The sequence below is a fragment of the Schistocerca nitens genome, chromosome 10 (assembly GCF_023898315.1).
Source record: "Schistocerca nitens isolate TAMUIC-IGC-003100 chromosome 10, iqSchNite1.1, whole genome shotgun sequence".
In the NCBI taxonomy this organism is placed as follows: domain Eukaryota; kingdom Metazoa; phylum Arthropoda; class Insecta; order Orthoptera; family Acrididae; genus Schistocerca; species Schistocerca nitens.
The window spans coordinates 143218696-143242023 of NC_064623.1; the positions used below are offsets into that span (position 1 = coordinate 143218696).

A 23328-nucleotide genomic window follows, 5' to 3' on the forward strand; every position below is an offset into this window, starting at 1 on the left:
TAATTGACTACATTCGACTAACTGGTACCTTTCTGAGATCACTGTTATGTACTTGTGCCTGATTTCCTTATCCTGAAGTTTCTCCACTCTTATCCTCCTACATATGGACCTGCCCTCCTGCACTTTCGGCTCACAATACCAATTTCACTGCAGATTAAATAGTGATCAGTGTCATCAGAGAATCCCCTGTATACACGTGTGTCCCTCACAGCCTTCCTGAACTCCTTGTCTGTTATTATATAGTCAATGACAGATCTGGTTCCCCTGCCTTCCCCAAGTATACCGGTGAATGTTCTTATGTTTAAAAAAGTAGTTTGTGATTACTAAGCCCATACTGGCACAGAAATCCAAGAGTTGTTTCCTGTTCCTGTAGGCCTCCATATCCTGTCCAAATTTACCCATAACCTTTTCATACCCTTCTGTTCGATTTCCAATCCTGGCATTACAACCACCCATGAGCAGAACACTGTCCTTGTCCTTTACTCTAACAACTACATCACTGAGTGCGTCATAAAAACTATCCATCTTATCTTGATCTGTCCCTTCACAATGCGAATATACTGATACAATCCTAATTTTCTTGCTAGACACTGTCAAATCTATCCACATCAGTCGTTCGTTTACATACCTTATTGCAACTACGCTGGATTCCATTTCTTTCCTGATGTAAAGCGCTACACCCCATTGTGCTATTCCTGCTTTGACTCCTGACAGGTAGACCTTCTAGTCTCCCACTTCCTCTTCTTTCTCACCCCTTACCCGAATGTCACTAACAGCTAAAACATCCAACCCCATCTTACTTGCAGCCTCTGTCAGCTCTACCTTCTTCCCAGAGTAGCCCCCACTGATATTAATAGCTTCCCATCCCGTTAACGTTCGTTTGCCGAGTCGTATCTTAGGAATCCCTGGTTTGTCAATTAGAGGTGGGACTCCGTCACCTCCAAAGGTCCGAGGCATCTTGCTCTGATTGTTGCCAGCATCATATTTAAAGTACCAGGGAAGCAGGTTGCTAGCCTTACTTGCCCTGGGTCCCAATGAGTTTTACCCCTAACGGTTGAGGGACTAACCAGTGGATTTGGTAGTCTTTGCCGTCTGAGCGCAAAGGTGACCACGACTCAGAATATGTCCAAGATGCCCAGCCTTATTCCAAAGTAACTGGTATCCTGACTGGCAGGACCACTTACTTGGCCACTCATACATTACCCATGGCTTATGAACTAGGACATGACAACAGGAACCCACACCATGAACCACTACAAAATAATGTAAAAATAAATTTGTAAAAATTACTTGTAAATATGCTCTCTTGACCTGTCCAATATCATATGTACAACTGTACAATACTATGATTGCCTGGATCAATAAAATACAATACAATACAACTCTATCTCACAACTCGTGCGACGTGCAGCTGCCGAAATTTTCATTTCAGACGATTCTCAGGTACCCACAAACTGACAAAACTGAAGTGTATACTGGTTTCGCCATGTCTACAGTCATATATGAAAGTATTTGCGTGAAACTCATTTCACGCGACGAGTGGCGCAACCCAATGTCGTCGTGTATACTAGGCTTTAGAGACCACTATATGTGAAAGCTTTGCTTTCCTTGTAGCTACACTATGTATATTAATTTAAACAGTTAACTTTTCCTGTGTGTGTGTTCGCTCTATTTAACAGTGATGTTGCTATTGGCTGACTACATCACGTGTTCTGCTCTGAACATCTGCTGTCATTGGCTGGCAAGATCACGTGACATGAGCTATGCACTTACAAAAGGACTTTGCAATCTAGATTTCAATTCTTCGGAAACAAACATGCTGTGTTTGCTGGAAGTCGAGCATATTGCAGTATGAAAATATGCAGCTTACATGCTGCTGTAGATCAAAGATCTCTCTCAACCAATTGATAAGTTTGACAATTCAGAAGGAAAGTATAGTGACACTTCTCCTAGGAAAAAGTGTATTTTTAACCGGGAAATCCGGAAAAATTTTTTGGGATTTTTTCCCCGCGTATACACCCTGAATAATACCTAAGCTCTGAAATTTGAGATCAGGAACATTGAGGCAAGTGGAAAACAAAAGGGAGCAAGTGTATAAGTCACTAAAGTTCATGTACTATGATCATTACTCTATTAAACATTACTGTGTCATATCTGTAATTTTACAAGTATTAAGAGTTACTTTTCTTTACAAAGAATCACGAACACGGTTTTCATAACATACCAAATTTTCACAATTCTCTGGGAAGTGATGATCATTAAGAAAGCAAACTTCTGTCCTCGTGCAATCCCTTGTCGCATAACTGTGTCTTGTTTCCGTAGCCTGATGCCCACCAGGCCACAAATGCCTATACGTAACGCCAAAACTCACAGCACCTGAAGGAGACTATAAGATTGGTCCTCGAAATACTGTGCATAAAATGGAAATGACAACTCAGCAGAACACCTGGAAGTATGGCATGATTAATTAAAATACAATTTGTGTACAAGGTGCTCCCTATCACCTAAAAGTGCCTCAAAATTATACAGACTCATTATTAAGTACATCTTCTAGTCATCAGGTTTAGTATTGGAGACTCTGAATCATAACCATATTGCTGGAATATTGTCTGTTGGCATTCCATTTTTTCACTCATTTTGTGTGACTCATTATTAAGTACATCTTCTAGTCATCAGGTTTAGTATTGGAGACTCTGAATCATAACCATATTGCTGGAATATTGTCTGTTGGCATTCCATTTTTTCACTCATTTTGTGTGATTTTTCTTTTGAGAAATGTATGAGAGTAAGTAGTGTACAAACTGCCAGTGATTGCCACAATTTTATTCCTATAAGGGGCAATCAAAAAGTTTCCATTCTAAGGCCATACATTCAGAATTGGAATGACAATTGGGCAGAATTGCCAAGAGCATTGATGTAATCATCCCACCAATGCAGGAGGTTGAAGATAACAATTTGATAAAATACCATGTCTTGCTGTGTGAAGAAGTCCGTAACTGCCTGCTGCACTTCCTTGACGGACAGGAATCGATTACCCTTCAAGGCTATCTTCAAGGGTCTAAAGATGTGGTAGTTGCATGGGGAGAGATCAGGACTATAGGACAGCTGCTGGAATGTCCCCACTTGAGTTGGTGTAACTTCTGCATTACAACATTTGCGGTAAGGACACGTACATTATCATGAAGCAGCAGAACCCCGTGATGCACGCCATTCCACAATCGTGGTTTTTGACAGACACTCTGCCCAGTACACATTCTCCATTCTCTGATGGATATCTGCTGGTGTTTGTCCTTTGGCAGCCAAGAAAAGAATGATGGTACATTGGTCCTGTTTGGAAGCATAAGAAACATACAATGCCAAGTTGCATATACACTCCAGCAATGCCCTCCAATGAACACTTTTGATTGCCCCTTTTACTATCATCCATAATAACTTCTTGACAACGTGAGTGAGTTTCAGAAGCCAAAAATGTACTACAAACAAATAATGTCTTTAAAACGCCATACTCTATAATGTACTTTCGGCAAGGCGCAGTCACAACACCGAAAATTTGTTGCCTGTGGCCTGTGTCCCTCATGGATAAATCATGAAAATCTGCGAATTTATGGCACACACAAAGGGTCTCAGCCTTCGGGTAGATTTGAGAGATCAGATCTGACGGGAGGGGAGGGGGGATAATGGATAATGCAGGGCCTAAGATTAGCAGTCTGGATCTGTGCAAAATACCCATGGAACACCGCTTTCAGATTTAGCCCAGTGCAGAAATCCACATATGTGTGGCCAGCCTTTGTCCGACTTCTTCGAATGATGTGTGAAAATTTCAAGTTCCTCAGTACAGTAAGGAAATGGCTATTTGTAGCTGTATCTATTACTTCCACTAGAACAGCACATGTTAAGTTTGCAAAGTAAGTTATTATGTGTATGCAAAAAGTATGTTCTATACTTCAACAAATTATTCTCAGTGGCATAGATCTTTAGCTTGTATTCTTAATTCACAATGAAGACAGCCCGTCATAGATATCAGAGTTAATGGCTAAATGGTGTATAACTTCACTTCAATCATTTGCTGATTTACACACTGTGTTCCATAACCTCATCACAAAGGAGAGACTTCTGGAATGTGGAATGAGTCTGTTATTCATTAATAGTAAGAACGAGCTAAGGTACGCTATTGCTGTAAAGTACACTAACAACAAATTGACTAGGGCTAATTTACTCATACTGGTACTGATGGGAATTATTCCTCTCTCTCAGAGAAAAAACAGGTACTGCCCCTCTTCTACCACTCAGCGGTTTTTTTTTACCTAATTTTTCAAGGACAGCATTTATGTGACTTCACATAGAGTACTATCAACTGTGTATGTACTTGTGAAGTAGAGGTGTTTATACAGAGTGATTCCTTGATGATGATGCAACTTTCAGAAATGATAGAGAAGGATGAATTTATCAGTTTGAGGTAAGGGACCATGGTGTCTGCAGCTCGTGGTCTAGTGGCTAGCGTTGCTGCCTCTGGATCACGGTGTCCCAGGTTCGATTCCCAGCCAGGATGGGAATTTTTCTCTGTGCGGGGACTGGGTGTTTGTGTTGTCCTCATCATTTCATCATCATGATCTTCTTCATTCGCTTTATTTATGATATGGCAACAGGAAGGGCATTCGGCTGTCCCTTAAATTAACCTTGCCAAATCTGATCATAACCATGCTGACCCTGCGAAATTGTTGGACAAAGGCACAAGAAGAAGAAGAAGAAGAAGAAGAAGAAGAAGAAGAAGAAGTGAGGGACAATGGTCCAGAAACAACAAAGTAAAAAGTTGTAAGTGAAATTTGTTCTGATACCTCTGAAAGTGTACCAGTACTGCTGCTGCAGTAGAAGAGATGTGTTTCACAGTATTGAAGATTAGCAAGTGCTCATAAGGTATGCATTTTAGAGCCCACATTTTCTGGATTTTTTTTCCTAGTTTTGGTCCATACTACCACCTTTGAAAGTTGCCTACCCTACAATCTAACAACAACAGTACCAGTATATACACTGATCGGCCAGAACATTACAACCATCACCCTACTATCGATATAAACCCATCCAGGTGATAGCAGCGTCACCTGTCAGGGAATGACTGCTAATCAGACACATGCATGGTGCATGTAACCTCAGCAAGCATGTTGTCTGTGTGTAGAGTGAAGAAGATGCACAATCTATCTCAGTTTGACTGAGGGCAAATTGTGATGGCCCAGAGGCTTGGCACGAGCATTTCAGATTCTGCACAACTTGCGTGTTTGAGGAATGCTGTGGTGAGTGTCTTCAACATGTGGCAAAACTAAGCTGAAACTGTGTCCTGACGAAAAGAGGTTGTGCGGGCAACGCTCATTACAGACGTCGGATGTCGTAGGCTGGGCAGACTGGTAAAACAGTACGGGCAGCAAACTATGGCGGCATTAACATCAGAGTTTAATGCTGGGCAGAGTACAAGTGTGTCTGAACACACAGTGCACCACACACTCCTATCAGTAGGCTTTCGCAGCCAACGACCTGTGCATTTGCCAATGTTAACACCACAACACCAGCAACTACGAATGACATAGGCACGTATCGGCACTGGATATTGGCACAGGGCAGAGCATTGCATGGTCTGATCAATCCTGATACCATCTTCATTATGCTTATGGGAGAGAACGAATCCGTCGTCTTCAAGGGGAACAGCTCTTTGATAACTGTACTGCAGGATGGAGACAAGATGGTGGTGGCTCCATGTAAATATGTCAGCAGTAAAGAAGACTACTCACTGAAAAGCAGAAGTGTTGAGTCATCAACAGATGAAGAAAAAAAAAAAAAAGAAACAACAACAACTTGGTAGCTTTCAGTTAATTGTTCTTCGAGCTAGATCGAGGGGTACGGATGCGCTCGCACATGCACACACATCCGCACATACAAACACGTGCCTATGCCCATACACGGTGCCAGCTGAACGAACAATACTAGTGCTGCATTTCAGCAGATGGACTACGCTAGAATTGGGGGTTGTGATATGTGGGATGGGTAGAACGAGAGAGAAGATGAAGAAAGGGGATGGGGTTGGTTGTGAGTGGATGACGTAGGGAGGCAGCCTGTCTGCCAGCTAGGAATGCTGGAGGGAAGGGGGGCAGGTGCACAGGCTAGGCATGTGATGCAAGGTGATCACAGCCACTGGAGAGTGGTGCACATTGAAGGTGATGTGGGGATGTGAACTGGAAGAATGTGAGAGGATGGAGGAAGGGGAAATTGTTGGGTGGTCTGCTGGACAGGTGGGATGGTATGTGGTACAGATTGCAACACAACTGTAACAGTGCCACCTGTCGGTCGGAAGTAGTGAGGCGTGTGTATAACAAAGGTAGGAGGTAAAATGTCATCATGTGCTGCTCCACACCAGCTCGAACAACCGTGCATAGCCGAAGCACCTGACACCCCTCCCTCACGCAACCCCAACCCCTCTCCCTGTCAACCTTGTCCACCTGCCAAAATGCAGCACTGGTACCGTGTAGGGGCACAGAGGTAGGTAGGCAGGTGTAGAGAGAGAGATAGAGAGAGAGAGAGAGATAGAGAGAGAGAGAGACTGACTGACTGACTGACTCTGTCAACACTTCTGCTTTATGGTGAGTGGATTCCTTCCTTTACTAAACCACAAATATTGTCTGGGAGCATGTGTACTGGCGTGTAAGTGTATTAATCCCTTCACCCCTTAAGAGGCTTCAAATTGTTCGGTTATTAACTTTACACTATATTTTTACTGTATGCTTATAAGAATAAATACTTTTTGGATCTTGGCTGCATTGCCCCAGATGATTGTGCCATATGACAAGTAACAATCCCATCAGCACGTTAGCACAATGAGATTTCTCAGTATACAGCAGACAGAATTAAGCTTTTCAATTAATGCTAGTGCCATCTCTGGATGCTAATGAACTTCACACAAGGAGAATTATCGTTATGTGCCCATTGATCTCTACTTCTTATACCTGCTACTCATTTTCATTTGTTTGGAATTACACAATATTATTTTTTTCTTTGATTAAGGATTAAAGTGTTTCCTTTGAAACTGGTTCAAACTTGTTCCATTATTTTTCTGGCTGTGTCTTCCTAGGCTCTTTATTGGTACATTTGTGTCATTGGCAAACATCAATTTTTGAAGAGTCCTCCAGATGGGGCCAGGACCAACACCAAATCTTGTGGGATGGTTTTGACACTTTATTTATACAAAAGATGCAAAAAAAAGTCATGTACACAGCCACTGGAGTGAACCATGTGCTGATGACATGTATACATTGTCTGACATTTTAAATACTGGCAAATTTTTTTCTACTTTATTCTTAAAGATCATTCTCATTACTTATTAATAAGTTTATATTTAACTCCTACAGTCTGTTCTAGGAACATAAAGATATAGTAAGAGTCACTGTCAAAATTATTGAAGGTGAAACAGTTATTTTCAGTCTACAACTAGCTTAACATAAGATTTATATTTTATTATATAATTTTCTTTCATATATTTTTGTATTTTGCTGGTAACATGACAATACCAGCTCACACTTCTTACTGAATGACAAAGTATGCTTTAGAATGGATGTATTGCAAAAGCACACATTGCACCTGTCAGAATATATCCCACTCTTGTTGAGTATTTTTAGTACTGGGACAAAAACCAACCAGTTTACAATATGTGTAATTTATTCCTAGATAATACAACACAGCAGGATTTACAGCCAGTACTACCAACTAAATGTAGGGAACTAGGAAACCCAGATCTACTCTTAAACATCAACCCCTTCTTCGGATCTTCTTTGATCAGTTGCTGCTGCCTTAGTGTAGTTTACCATAAATCTCTCATGTTCTTTCAGATAGGTATCTTCAAGTTTTTTTATCTTTTGCCTTTCAGCGTTCCACTGAAAATGAAAAGGAAATTTAGTCTTTCAATTCATGCGTACATCATTATTTTGCCTGTCCCTATACTACAGTGAGAAGGATGAACAAACTAACCATCTGTTCTGCATAATTCAATCTTTCACACATTGCTGTGCTTATAGTTTCAGCTCCAGCCATGTATGATGCCTCAGCTGCATCAGTGGCTAGTCTCATCGCGTACACCATGAAACTCTCAATCTCCTGAAACACGAAGCTTGTTAATGTGAATCTGGCAATTAACAAAATATCTATAGCCACAGTAATATACACAGTTTTTAACTTTAGCACACTAAACTATCACTTATTACAATGTGCCTGCAGTTATCAGAATAACGTCAATTATCGACAGTCTCTTATTATGAGGAGGGGGTTTACAATGGAAATGCAATGGATTCATATTCAGTCAAGGAAGATTATTGAAATTAGATTGGGAAATAACATAGTGAAAGTAGTAGACATGTTTTGCATTTTGAGAACCAAAACAACTATGGCAAAAGGAAAGATATAAAGTGTAGACTGGCAATGGCAGAAAAGCTCTCTTAAAAAGAGAAATATGTTAACAGCAATTATGAATTTGTGTGTGTGTGGGGGGGGGGGGGGGGGGGGCAAGCACTTGCATTGTGTGTAGCCTTATAGGAAAGGGAAATGTGCTTTTACATAAAAATGCTGAAGACTTCATTGCTAGTTGGATAATTAACAAAGAAGTTAATTGGGTGGAGAAAGAGCTTGAGGGACATAAGCTGCTAGGATGAATTCTGAATTATCAATTTGATAATGTAAGACAGTGTGGAGGGTAAAAATTGTAGAGGGAGACCAATACAGTATCTAGGGTGCAGGTACAAAAAGACTTGCACACAACAGACTAGTGTGGGGAACTGTTTTGATTTTGCACCAAGAGCAATGTGCTAAGTGCAGCCATGAGCACGCAGTAAGTAACAATTGTACATGTCATTTCAAGATGAATAGTAAAGCATTTTTCATAGACGACAACTGCTGAATGAAATATAATGTACAAGGAGGTACCCAAAAGAAACCGAACTAATTTTTTGATGGACAGAGCTTTTGTAGTGCCGTGTTTTGCTGCTAGGAGCACTTAGTAAGCCAAGTGCCATTGCTGGAGGTGGTGAAGCCTAGTTTCTGCTGCGTTTATAGTAACAACTGTTTGGTGTGATTGCTGTTTTCGCAATGGCCAATTTCCTGAACACTATGCGGCAGTGAAATTCTGCTTTTTCCTTGGATAAAGTGGAACAAAAACTCTCGAAATGTTAAAAATGATGTAGAAGGATGATGCTATTGGGAAAACTCAAGTATCTGAATGGTTTTCCTCTTTCAGAAATGGTGAAATGTCACTTGATGACAAACCTCATTCTGGTCATCCTTCCACGGCCCGAACACATGAAAATGTTGAAAACATTCCTGTGATCATCATCAAAGAACGATGATGGACCACTGAAGAAATTTTGGAGCTGTCGACAGTAACTTGGAGTTCAGTGTAGCAAATTATTACAAAAGTTTTGGATTGTAAAGGGTGTTTGTCAAATTCGTGCCACGACTGCTAACTGCTGAACAAAAACCAGCTCTTGTGACCTCATGCTGTGCTTCAAAAGGAGAATATCACAGGTGACAAAACTTGGTGCTATGCTTACAATCCTGAATAAATGCGACAATGGAGCCAGTGGAAGATTTCCAGTTTGTCTCACCCCAAAAAAGCTCATCAGGTGAAATCGAACATCAAAACAATGCCAATTTAATTTATTTTTTCAGTGTGAGAGGAGTTATCCATTCAGAGTTTGTTCTGCAGAGTCAGGTAGTTAAGCAGTTTTTCTACTTGGAAGTTTTGAAAAGACTGAGCAGCAGCACGTGGCGGAAGCGGCCTGATTCGCAGCAGTCGGGTGACTGGTTTTTCCATCATGACAATGCCGCTGCTCACACAGCCCAATCAACACAACAATTCTTGACCAAAAATGGTATGACCCCAAATGTTACCATATTTACAGAGTACTTCTGTGGAAAATGTGTCTGGAGAGGGGTACCTGAATTTCTACCTCGCTGCTAGTATTAGTTATGCTGTAAAGCTGCTTCATCAGTGAAATGAATTAGTAGTTTTAAAGCCTCATTACCTGCAAATGGTGTTGCAGCGACTCACAATTCAATAGATAGGAACATTCATAATTTTTTATGTGGAACATTAAAATTTTTATGCATTTGCAGTGAGAATAAATTCTGCCAACTGAAAAATGGCTTCTTTTTCATCCACATTTTGCTGAATTGTGGGTGCAGCAAAAATGCATTTGTTGTACAGTTTCACAAAAGTTGTTGAGAAAACACAAGTAAATAACTTTAAATTTAGAGCTCAGTGGCCAGGACTACACCTACACGATCTTTTCACAAATAGTAAGAGCATTTCTGTTACAAATGCTGGACAGCTGCTTCAGACTTCTGTACATATAATGGAAGTGAATGCTTCAGTTTCAAACAGCTCTATACTCACACTCACTGAAAACACACCACACACATAAATGAAGATTCTAATTAGTTACTGTCCGTATAACCATCTCCTGAAATATGTAACATTCTTCCTGAAACACACTAGCAAAACCGCAGAACACCCCACTTATAACTAAAAGTCTCATGTAAGAAAATAACTTCCATGCAAAAAGTTATGAGTGAGAAACAGGAACAAAAGTATACTAATCATACCAGTAATGCATCCCGTGCTGAATTAAGTTCATCTCGAATAGAAACCATGTCATCCCACAGCTGATCCTGGCATGGACTGCCAACTGCGTGCCTTAAAGTTTCATCCATATGGTCCATCATGTGTTCCATAGCATTCCTACCAAAAAAAATCACCTTAACAAATTTTAAAAGTAGACAAGTGAGCGTGTGTATTTTGGCATATAGAATAATTTGAAAAGTATTTTGCTTATTCTAGTATTGACAATTACTTGAGTAGTTTGCATGTTTACTGCAGTGCAACTGAAAAAATGTAGGTCTCACATCACTTGAAAGCTCCTATCCATCTTCGCAGCCACTCAAGAAGTGTCAGCTTGCTTTGCTACCACTACAAAAATCCTTAATTATGAATTGGGCAAGGAAGGGGATAGGAAATTCATTGCAAAAGTGGGATTTCCTTGTATATCTCTCTTGGAATGTGTAAGTTTCCTGAAAAACAAGACAGTTATCTACTGCTGAAAATACACATATATCCTAACTGAACATATAGGGAATGCTTGTAACGGGTATCACAACTGTGACATAAATAGTTATTTAGTATACATCTCTTGAAGGCATAAAATACACTAGGACTATCTTTTTTAATTACATGCATTAGCAATTTGTTGGTTTGTTCTATAAATTGATTATGTATGTGGTTCTAGGTTTAGAACTCAAAATTTTAAGAAATTCTAGAAAAGAATGGCTGCACTGTAAAATTGCAGAAAATTATTATTTTTTTCTTTCCTTCTTACTTCACCTGCTAACAGTTATATCACATATTAATATGTATTGTTCTAGAATATACGGGTTAAAGTTTAACATATAGGAAATGTTCCTTGCTACTCATTATTTTTTCATATTTTTTACTCTGCCTAAAGTGAATTTAAGCTTTCAAGTTTTAATGGAAATGTGATTTTAATCTTTCTTTTTTTACAACAGAAGTAAACTTTCTGCTGTGTCCCAACAAAGATTTTCTTTCAATGGACAGAAATAGACAATTCTGCATTGGAAGCAAGTGCATGTAATGGGGAGGGGGGGGGGGGGGTGAATCATAACTGAAGGAGGACAAGACTCGAACACAGTAAAGAGTTTAAAATGTATATAGATCACAGCAGTAACAAAGAGTTGAAGAGGCTTGCACAAGGGACAGTAATGTGAAAAGCAGCGTGAAACCAATCCTCAGACTGAAGACTAACACATCACCGCCGTCTTTCAAGAATAGTGCAGGCTCAAATTCCAGAGTCTTGCAAGATTTCCTATTTTATCTTTCCTAACAGCACCTGGCATTTTATATCCTTGAATATAGACAATACCTTAACTTGTAGAAATGACAGTTAGTTATTGTCACTCCTGGTTCACTTTTGAAATTTTTGGAATACCAGTCTCTTTCTGTGTGACTGCGACGAAGAAGGAAACAAAATCCATGTCAGTACTATTGCCCCTTGGAATACATCTGTGTGAATTTCAGACCACCTTTTCTGGGAAAAGGCTTTAGCCCACTGTTACTATGACAAATGTTTTATGTGTATAATTGCAAGAAAATTGTTATTGCAACCAAGCTCTGATTTAGTTATTAAAGTTAAGTATTCAGCAAATTAAATCATACAAATTACTTGCCTGTACATTTCACTGCTCTCCATTGCTGTTGCAAGTGTCTGCGTCAGCAACTGAGTAGCTGCATCCACTGTTACAACTGTTGCTCTCCGTATCAGGTTCAAATTGCTCAAGTCAGCTGGTTCAGGGAGCTGTAGAACACATACCTCATTGGTTGGTCATTTCATGTGAGATGGGTAAGTGTGTATACACTTCAGTTTTTGCACAAACATGACAGAAATATCATGCTGCTCCTATAGAAATAATAAGCAGTACTCTTGAACACTTGATTATTTTCTTAAACCTTCTCAGAAAAGCTACACATGTGATAACTGAAATGTTAATTTCTGAATAAGTTTATTGTATTAACAATTTCAACAAAGAGGATGGTTTCCAATGTATAATGAGCACACACATTACTGCCTTTGAATTCCATAGTGTCTCATCAATGAAAATCGAGTATTTATGTGAATTCCAGCTGCAAATACTAACACACTGTGGATCTCATCCAGAAGGAACCCTTTCTGAGTCAAAGTATGCAGTAACAATAGATAAGTAAATCACTGGAACTCAGTCTGCACACTGCATGAAGAATAAGCTGGTACTGTACTGGTAAATAATACCTATGCTTACACCAGCCAAATGGAACCTAGTACATTAGAAGGAAAGTCACTACTCTGAAAAATCTGCTGCTTTCTTATTTAGATCACTTTGCAGTTGTTTACTTTCAACAAGTATAACAATATTTATTTCAGTACATTGGTATTTTTCAAAGAAAATAGTTACCTATTTATGCCTGTTTACAATTCGCAACTATTAGCTTCGCAACTTTACAGTGAATACTAGTACCTGTCATATGAGCAACAAATCTTGATAATCAGAGAATTTATAGGAATGTCTGATGAAGTATGTAGTAACTTTTCTTTCTCATTGTCTGTTACACACAATTTCTTGCTTCATATTAGATATGGGCTTGACAAATACCTCTATACCAGAGCACATAACTGCAATTTGGATGCTAGGCAAGGAGGTAAACACTTTTATTTCATCCAAAAACTGCTTGACTGATTACCACACCTAAGCTAAATATCAAAGTATGAGCATATGGAGCGCTGAGGAGAATTTGTGACTGGATTGAGGATTTCCTTATAAGGCAGACGCAGTATGTTATCATGGATGGGAAGTCTTTTACACATGCAGTATACTTCAGGTGTGCCCCAGGGAAATGGACCCTTATTGTTAATGTTGTGTATTAATGACCTTTCAGTCAATATTAATAGTGAATTCAGATTCATCTTATAACAAAGTACTATATGAAGAAAAAAACAGCACAAACTTTCAATCAGACCTTGATAAAATTTTAAAATGCTCTAAAGATTAGTAACTTACTTTAATTGCTCAGAGAATTGTGCACTTCACAAAAGGAAAAGAATGTACAGTAGTATCCTTTGAGTACAATATCAATGACTCTCAATTGTAATTTGCCAATTCATACAAATACTTGCTTGTAAAGACTTGTAGGATTATGAAACAGAACAATCACATATGCTCAGTTGCAGGTAAAGCAGGTAGAATACTGGAGGAAACACTCTCTCTACAAACAACATTTCTTACAAAACACTTGTGTGACCCATCCTAGAATATTAACCAAGTGTGTAGGACTCTTGCCAAACAGAACTGATGAAAATATATAAAGAAGGGGAGCACACATAGTCATAGGTTTGTTTGACTCTCGGGATACCATAGTGAAAATGTTGAACAACTTAATCTAGCAGTCGCATGAAGATAGATGCCAATTATCCCATGAATGCCTAATCACCAAGTTCCAAGAACTGAGGAATACCCATCAGCCCCCTATGATTATTCCCATAAGGAAGAGATTAGACTAATTATCCATAAGGAAGAGATTAGACTAATTATATGGCACACAGAGGCATTTAAGCAGTCATTCTTCATACGCTGCTGGAATGGGAAGAAACCCTAACATGTGATACCATGAACTGCGACTTGCAGAGTATGTATGTGGATGTGGATATAGATGTAGAAGTCCAGCAAAGTGCCTTGGGGAAACAAAAACTGGTAGTCAAGTGTAGTGATTTGGGAAAATCATTAAAAAAAGATGAGATCTAAATATGCAATGATGGTTGGTTGGAGATTTTAAGGCATTCCTGTTGAATGTGATTCCACAGTCTTAACCACTGCTCCATCTCATCTGGACTCATGTTTTAGCTTCAACAATTATAGAAAATAATATGATCTAGATTTACAAATACACTTCAGAAGCTACCTTATGATGTTTGGTGGAAGGCACTTCGGATGCCACTATCAGTCTCTTCTTTTGCTATACCATTTGCAAATGGCATGTTATGTAAATGATTTTCAAAGTTCTCTAGATAATAACCATCTGATCACTATGAAGGTAGTTTGCCATGTTGGTAAATTTCCATGAAAGAATGGAACATTTTTGCTGTGCCTTAATGGTTGTTAAGGATGATTATTCCAAGGATTGAATAAAGAATTTCAAAAATGTACAGTTCATTGTAGACAGACATCTGAATTGATCAGTGTGTCAAATGCATTTGAAAATCTAGAAGACCATATTTCATGCATGTATCATAGGCCTACAGTTTCATTTGAAGGATCAGATTGCCACACAAATAAAATCAAAACAGAACTGGGTAAGGTTCACACAGACTCTCCATCATCACTGAAGACAATTTACTTTCGGATTACCGAATTTCAGCCTGGTCGGACAAGCACAGAAGATGAAGCGTGATCTGGTCTTCAAATGACGTCACCATAAAGGAAACCATGACAAAATCAATGATAAGATAATGCAAGACCACTGAATACAAATTCATGAGACTGCTGAAACTGTAGACATCTCAACTGAGTCAGTGTGTAATATCCTCCATTGAGAATTGGCTACAGAGGAGTTGTGTGCGAGTTGGGTGCTGGAATTACTCACAGTTAATAATAAGCACATCCAGGAATACATTTCAACATAATATCTGGTGATGTTTAATTGCAATCCGCAAGACTTTTTACATCAGTTTGAGACAGTTAATTAAACCAGGATCCATTATTACACACCAGAGTCAAAACAGTGGACAAAGACTGGTAAGGTGATGACTACTGTTTTTTTTTCTTTTTTTTGGGGGGGGGGGGAGTCCCAAGGACTGATCCTCATGGATTACTTGGAAAAAGGCAGAACCATAACTGGACCCTATTATGCTTTATTCTTGGATCGTTTGAACCTTGTGTTGGCTGAAAAAAAGATCAAGTTTGACACACAAAAAAAGTGCTCTTTCACCACAATAATGCACCATTGTCACATGAGCAATAACAATGGGGAAAATGTATGAAATGAGCTCTGAATTGGTTCCTCATCCATCCAATTCAATGGACTTAGGGCTAAGTGACTCCTTCCTGTTCAATAACTTTAAACTTTAGCTTATCAGGACAAAGTTTTCATCAAATGACCAAGTGTTAGTTGCATCAACAAGTACTTTGTAGAGTTTGACAGAACCTACATTTCCAATGGGATGAAAAAGCTGGGAGGATCACTGGACCAAGTGTGTATCCCTCTAAGGAGACTGTCGAGAAGTAAGGTGAGTTGTTTGCAAAACAAACATTTTTCCTTAAATGGGAGAAAGAAACAAGTATCATTCGCATTAAACAGAGTGGGTTCAAATAGGCAAAATATTGTGAATACATAAATGGTTCGCTATTACAAAAGTGAAATGTTGATCACACCTGGAAAAAAAAGTAACATCCACTATATACACAATGTGACATGGCTACACAAACTGCTCAAAATGATCTCTGAGAGGAGAAGGAGCAACAAAAATCTTATTTGGACATATGGCCAGAAATGGGTTGAAGGGAGGTACACCCACTGGAAGGCGAAGATACAAGGTCACTGACGTAGGTTTCAATGACTGAAAGCAAACATGAACCTACCAGGCAAGTGGGCATGCTCTCTTTGTACTATTGTTTTAGCTCCACACTCAAGAAGGCAATACAGCTGTCCACAATGGCAGTGTGCTCACACATCAGCCATCTGCTTCACTGCTGTTGCCACCTTACTCTGGCGTGGACACGTGTCGTGCAGTGCAGCGCCGAGAGACAGTGGCCCAGTATATCAACCAGAAATAGGCTGATACAGTCTTTACATAAGGACAAGCAAATGGCTACAGGCTGGCAGTGGCACAACTGTATTAGAAAAGTATCCCCAACGACAGCAATCGCACTGTAAATTTTTGTGACAGTGTCTCACCATTTGTGTGTCAGGCTCATTTACATAAATGGGTAACCATGAAAGGTGGATGTGTCCAGCATCTACACAGGCCTCAGGGGAACAGGTACTGAACACTGCAGAATATGACCCCAGTGTAGGCACCAGGCAGGTGGCCCACCAGCGTGTGGTAAGCCAGACGAATGCGTGGAACATTCTCCATGATGACTGTCACATCCGTATCATTTACAATGCATGCAGGCCTCGTTACCTACAGACTTGCCTCTGTGGCAATGGTTTTGTCACCCATTTGTGCACAGCCCACCACTGTAATGGTGGGGTTTCTGTCATTCATCCTTTTCACAAATGAGGTTACCTTTACAAGGAGCGGTATTATCGACCTTCACGACACAGACCTGTGGGCTATGGCAGCGAACCGTCACCACAGGTTCAGATTCAATGTGTGGGCAGGGATTATTGGTGACCGCCTTGAGGGACAGTCATCCTTTCACAGTGCTTCACAGATGTGGCTTAACTGCACTCCCAACAGGTGCCTCCCCTGCTAAAAGATGTGCCTTTATTGGTGTGAAATGTATGTGGCTACTACACAACGATGACATCTCCAGCTCACTTCCGCATTTCTGCGCAGAGGCAACTCGACAATGTATACCCCGGCCGATGGATCGGACCAGTCTGTCCGGTCGCATAGCCCGCCCGGTTGCTAGACCTCAAGCATTGAGCGGTTACATGACTACCTGTCAGGGCACCTGAAAAAGCTTTTATGAAGAGCCTTTCCCAATTGTGCAGACTCTGGAACAATACATAATGCTGCCTATGACACCATTTGGTTACAGAATGGCACATTTAAACGTGTGCCTAAGCTGTACTGTATTTGCACACACTTAGAGGCCCATGGCACTTTTTTGAACAATGGCCTCATCACAGCATGTCATGCACTGCATTATACTCTATAATGCATGCTGAATTAATAAATACCCTGTAGCACAGACACCGTGCATAACAGCCGTATGCTGAAATGACCTTTTTTGGTCCTTACGCTCTCAGGGGTGGTTGGCTGCAGTTTTTCCTCGTTTAGATTATCACCACATCTTAACTCTGAAACCCTTAGCACTCTGTATTTTGAATTAATACATCTTTTGCTGTGGGGTGGGACCAGCCAAACAAATACGAAAATGTTTTTCATACTGCAGAAAAGATCACTTACAATAGTAGCAAAAGTTAAGCAAGGAACTTGTTAATTACAATAATATTTACTAGTTTTACTATTCTCACAATTTATGCCCTGTATATGCTACAATATATGCTACCATATAAATACAAGTCATTGTTTAACATTGTTACCAAAAATCTCAAAAAATTTTTGGCCGATTTAGTCCAAATTTTTACGCCATACTCTAATAAATGTTCAGACGGACATAGGTTACATTTTATTAAAAGTTCTTGACCAATTTACTTCAAATAATTACACAATACTCTAACAGACATTCATATGGATATAGGCTATATATTGTTTTTTGAAACAACAATGTGCAGGTTTCCTGTTAAAAGCAAATGTGAAAAACAGAACGCTGTGTTGCACTCTGATGTGAAAATGTGTTGTTTTGTTTTCTTTCTCACAGTCAAACTCATTGTCTTCCCATATACATTAATTCTCATTACATTTAATTAAGAAAAATTGTATATACAACAATGTGTTGTTTTATTTTTTCCTCGCAGCCAGTTTTCATAGTAAACAGAAAAGTAGTGTTAATAGCTTATTAGCTTATGATTAGAACACTGCTACGGAATAAATGAAGCACATGATCAGAGAGAGAGGGGGGAGGAAGAAATGGAGACAGGGGTAAAAGGAGATACACAAAAGAGAGAGTGGAGGAGGTAATGAACACAGAGAGGAGGTGGAGGGGCCTGGACAAAGCATCTGTGGAGGAGATGGACAGAGAGAGGGTCAAGAAGCAGATGAGGATGTATACACAATTCCCATACATATTTAGCAACTCCGAAGCATTGCAAGAATCGCTATTCTATTACTGATAGACGTCACAAATAGGAACACTCAAATTCAGAATGATGATCTGAGACATAAAATAGATTTTCATGTGGTTAACAAAGGATTAATCTTAACAGTACGATGCTTGTATGTTAAAAGAGCTGTTTTTCATAATTTTCTAGTGATTGATTTTAAGATGTTGGTTGGAAATACCTTTTTTTAGAAGCAAGTTAAGCCATGCCTTATCCTTAAATTCCCTTATAACTTGGAACAACCATCAGTACGGAATAATCCTACACCAGGAATAAGTGTGGTAATAAATTCACTATGGGGTGAATAATTGTGAGCACAAATAATGCTGCAATTTTACTTTGGTGATGTTGATCAAGCATGTAAATCTGAGACACTAAGTTTCTGATTTACTTATGTTGGCATTTCACATTTTGTATGTCAGAGAAAATAAATGAAAGTATACTTTTGGAATTTTAACTGTGCACAATGCCTTTGTTGCAATGTCTGCCACTGGAGTTTGTTGGTATCTCTGTAACCCTCTCATCTATACTACATGAAACCACTCTTCTTTGGATACACACTGTCTCTTCTACTAATACAGTAGGGTAAAGGTTTTGAATTCATTTCTTTCGTGGACGAATTACATTTCCTTAGGATTTTCCAATGAATCTCAGACTAGCATCTGCCATTCCTATAAGTGGTTTTATGTGGCGATTCCAATTTAGGTCACTATCGATGGATACTCGCAGAAATTTTATGGTTGTTACTATTCCAGTGATTTATAGCCAATAGTGTAATCAAAAGGTCACGGGTTTTTCTGTCCACTTATATATCACAAGTTTCATTGCTTTATGTAGAGGGTCAACTGCATCCTTGAATCAAGTGTTTACCCTCTGTAGGTCCTCATGCATTCTGATATAGTTTTCTGGCTGAAACTTTCCTATATACAACACTCTCTTCTGCAAACAGCCTCACAGGGCTTCCTACATTACCCACTATATCATTTTATATAAATCATAATGAAAAGTAACTGCTCTTAGGAGGTCTTGAATACAGATATAAAGATAGTTCAGCATTTCATAATCTTATATTTTATTAATTTATTGACACTGTGGAACTGTACTGAATGCCTTTCAGAATTCAAGGAACACACATCAGTGGGGCACTGTTGTCTATGGCCTTCTAAATTTCACTGTTTGAGAGAGTGAGTTGGACTCTTGCATAAATACCTCACCTCTAGAGCTCCTTCTCTGACTCATATGTAATGCAGTGAATGATTTGGATTGATGGGGTTAAAGGAATCACACTGCAAGGTCATCAGTCCCTCCATCCCATATGCATAAAGCTGGGAAGAGTCCTCAGGGAGGAAGGACACAGAAGGCAAATCCTGATGAACCTGACTGTAACTGAGAATCAATAAAACCAAGAGAGAGAAGCAAGTAGAAGTGAGAGAAGATAGCTTACTTGCTGTACCCATAAAGCAGATGGAGGTCCCCTGAGACAAGTTTGGCAATGGGAGACACGCCCTCTGCATCTGACCAGTGTTTCCCCACTCTCCATTCCTGAGAGAAAACTAGCAATGCAGACAAATTAATAAACTCTGAAGAAAGAGAACAGCAGTGACAAGACAGTAAACTAATTGCAGATGTAAAAGAATAAGAAGAATTAAAATGGTGGGGAGAGCAGGAGCCAGGACAAACCACCAAGCAAGGGTAGCCATGGGTTCCTGGGTCAGAGCGGGCAACAGGGCACCCCTCCAATCCTTCAAGGGGCCAATGTGCACTACAGAGAGACATAGAAACCACCTTCATGGGTAAAATGTAAAACCAGATCAGCCACTCTGGCACTGTCCATTAGTATCAGAGGCAGCATGTCAGCAAGTATATGGAATCATTGTAAGGTGGTCAAATTGGGACAATCCAGTGGGATGTGGACTTATGTCAGGCGTGAACCGTACTGACGGTGAGATGGATTCTCATGTTGTAGGACATGACCATAGGTCAGCGAAGTTTGGCCACTGCAAGCGGAAAAAGAACAGTAGATTTCCTGCGAGACGCAAGAACAGAACACTGTCACATAGTCGTGTCCCCTTTATTGCTTGGAGTTTGTTTGGAGAAACCAGGGCACACCAATAGTGCAGCACAGAGTCAACTAAAGATCCGGTTCTAGTACCCTCACCTTCAAAGTTGGTATCCTGGTAGCCAACTTTGCCAACCGGTCAGCATCCTCATTCCTTGGGATCCCAATGTGACCTGGGGTCCACACAAAGACAATAGGCTGGGCAGCATAATGGAGGTCAGAAAGGAGATACTGGATAGTCAACCAATGACTATCAAGGGTAGCACTGGTCAATCGTCTGAAGATTACTCAGAGCATCACTGACAATTAAGAATATCTTGCTGGTGCAAGAACGAACATGATGATAATGATTGGTTTGTGGGGCACTCAACTGCTCAGTTATAAGCACCCGTACAAATTCCCACCCGTTGCTCAGCCCAATCTCGCCACTTTCGTGAACGAGGATGAAATGATGAGGACAACACAAACACCCAGTCCTCTCAAGGCAGGTGAAAATCCCTGACCCCGCCGGGAATTGAACCTGGGACCCCATGCTCGAGAAACGAGAATCAGACCAAGAGCTGCGAACACAAACATGATGAGGCCTAAGTGATGGCCACAAAGTCTGCAGTGAGTACACTGCATCCATTCGACTGGGAGTGCCGGGCTGGGCGAGCACTTGGATGGGTGACCATCCGGCCTGCCGAGTGCTGCTGGCAAGCGGGGTGTACCCTGCCCTTGTAAGGCCAGTCCACGTTGAGTGTGTGTAGGCAAACCCGGCTGGTCTTGTGTGTGTGTGCGCAGGCAAACTCAGCTCATCCGCCATCTGTAATGCCATCAATATATACCTCTTCCGAGGCCAAAAATGCATAAAGGATGGCCAGCTACAGGGCAGGAAAAGAACCACTGTGGGGTCAACAGAGTGTTTTGGATCAAAGGATAGGTCAAGAGAGATCCGAGGGTGAGATACACATCATGGGGGTGCACACAATTGCTCCCTTACAAGAGGGGACATTGGAGTTCCAACCAGAGACACTGCATGCAAACTGTGATTGTGACTCCAGTAGTGGGTCGTCATTATGGGAGGTGGATCTTCCTACCAGGAAAAAGGATATGGTAGTTTGGATGCTCATGGGAGCAACAAATGTGTATTGGCATAGTTCAGCAGCAGTTGCTGGCGTTGTTGAGGGACCCCAGACTTCACAAGTAGGCTGTTCATAGAACTGGTCAGAAAGGCAGTATTATTGTGTGATCAGCATGGTCACTTAAGTTGGTGAAGATGGGGAAGCCACATCTACTGTGCATCGAAGACCACTCCTAGTGGTAAGACTCCACCACATTGAGAAATTAGTCATCAGGCTGTGGATGGACAATATGATGGCAACAGAAGTGCATGCCACGTGTCTTGGTGGCTGAAAACTGGAAGCCATGTGTAACAGCCCAGGACTTTGCCTTCTCTATGGCACCCAGCAGTTGAATTCAGCAACACCCAAAGTAACACCCAAAGTGGAGGAGCAATAATAGTCAATGTGAGAAGTCGCCAGAATACAGGAAGGTGATGCTGTCGACCATTGATAGCCACCAGAAAAAGGGGCACACATAATACAGAGCCCTGTGGAACTCTTGTATTTATTGGAGGGGGGGGGGGGGGGGGGTGCACTGTGGGAAGCACCAACTTAAACCCAGAAAGTACCATGTGACAAAAAGCTACAAAAGTTGGGAGCATGCTCCAGAGAACCCATTCATGTAAGGTAATGAAGATGTGGTGGTGCCATTTGGTGTCATAAACCTTTTACGAGTTGAAGAAGGCAACAATAAGATGTTGATGCCGGCAAAAGCTGACTGGATTGCAAACGCCAGACAGAACAAATTGGCAGCAGGCCTTGGTGAACACCACCCTGGATTGGAGCCAAAAGACCACAGCTCATCACACTAGCACAGCCGCTGGCTCGCCATCTATTCAAGCAACTTGCAGAGAACATTAGCGATATCAATTATGTTATAGCTGTCCATCTCAAGGGAGTGTTTACCAGGTTTCAGTACCAGAACGATCATGCTGAGAGCTCCATATATGGTGGAAAATGGTAAGGATGTGACATGGCAATACACCGTTTGGCGTTTGAGCATTTGGCTGTGGATGCAGTCTTCCCTGGAGCCATGTCAGGACAAAGGGCTAGGGCACTGGGAATTCCCATTCACTTAGTGAAGCATTAAACGGCTCCAGGTGATGTGTAGTGAAAAGACAAGCGAACTCACTTCACCTGCTGTCTGACACAAAATGCAGGCTGATAATTGTCAGAAGTCGAAATATTCCATGAAAATATCTGGGTCAGCCAGCATACACAACACCATTCACAGACACACTACATACATCTGTGGGAGGCATTGAATCTTTGCCCAAAAGAAAGGGATACACAGTCCAATGGTAGTAACATACTTTCTAAGAATTGTTTCTGTTGTTTTATTAGGTGGGGCATTTGGGCACTGAAGACCCTGCCTGCGAACTCTGATTTGTTAGTCCACCAAGGCACCCATCTTCCAATTGGGGGAAGGGGGGGGGGGGGATCCCATCCCAAGGAGTAGAGGATCATTCACTCTGCTGCTGATACAATGTCTGCGGTTGTGCTCTGCACAGCCGCATCGATACATCCATGTGGTAAGGTGTTAAGTGCAAAGGCATCCCAGTCAGCATTGTTGAGAGCCAATCTGGGTGGATGCCCAGGTGAGTGGTGCTGAGGAAGGGACAGACTGATTGGGAAATGATAAGTCA

General features: G+C 40.8%; 1 protein-coding gene across 2 annotated transcripts in view; it reads right to left on the minus strand.

Moving 5' to 3' along the window:
* Positions 1 to 7195: 7195 nt before the first annotated feature.
* Positions 7196 to 23328, minus strand: part of LOC126210126 (diablo IAP-binding mitochondrial protein-like) — a 100983-nt gene continuing 84850 nt past the window's right edge. For both annotated transcript variants that reach the window (XM_049939270.1, XM_049939269.1), the window contains 4 exons: positions 12268 to 12395; positions 10633 to 10768; positions 8008 to 8133; positions 7196 to 7913 (listed from right to left, as the gene is read on the minus strand). In XM_049939270.1, coding sequence (XP_049795227.1) covers positions 7782 to 7913; positions 8008 to 8133; positions 10633 to 10768; positions 12268 to 12395 — 522 coding nt within the window. In that variant the 3' untranslated portion in view covers positions 7196 to 7781. The remainder of the gene's footprint in view (positions 7914 to 8007; positions 8134 to 10632; positions 10769 to 12267; positions 12396 to 23328) is intronic.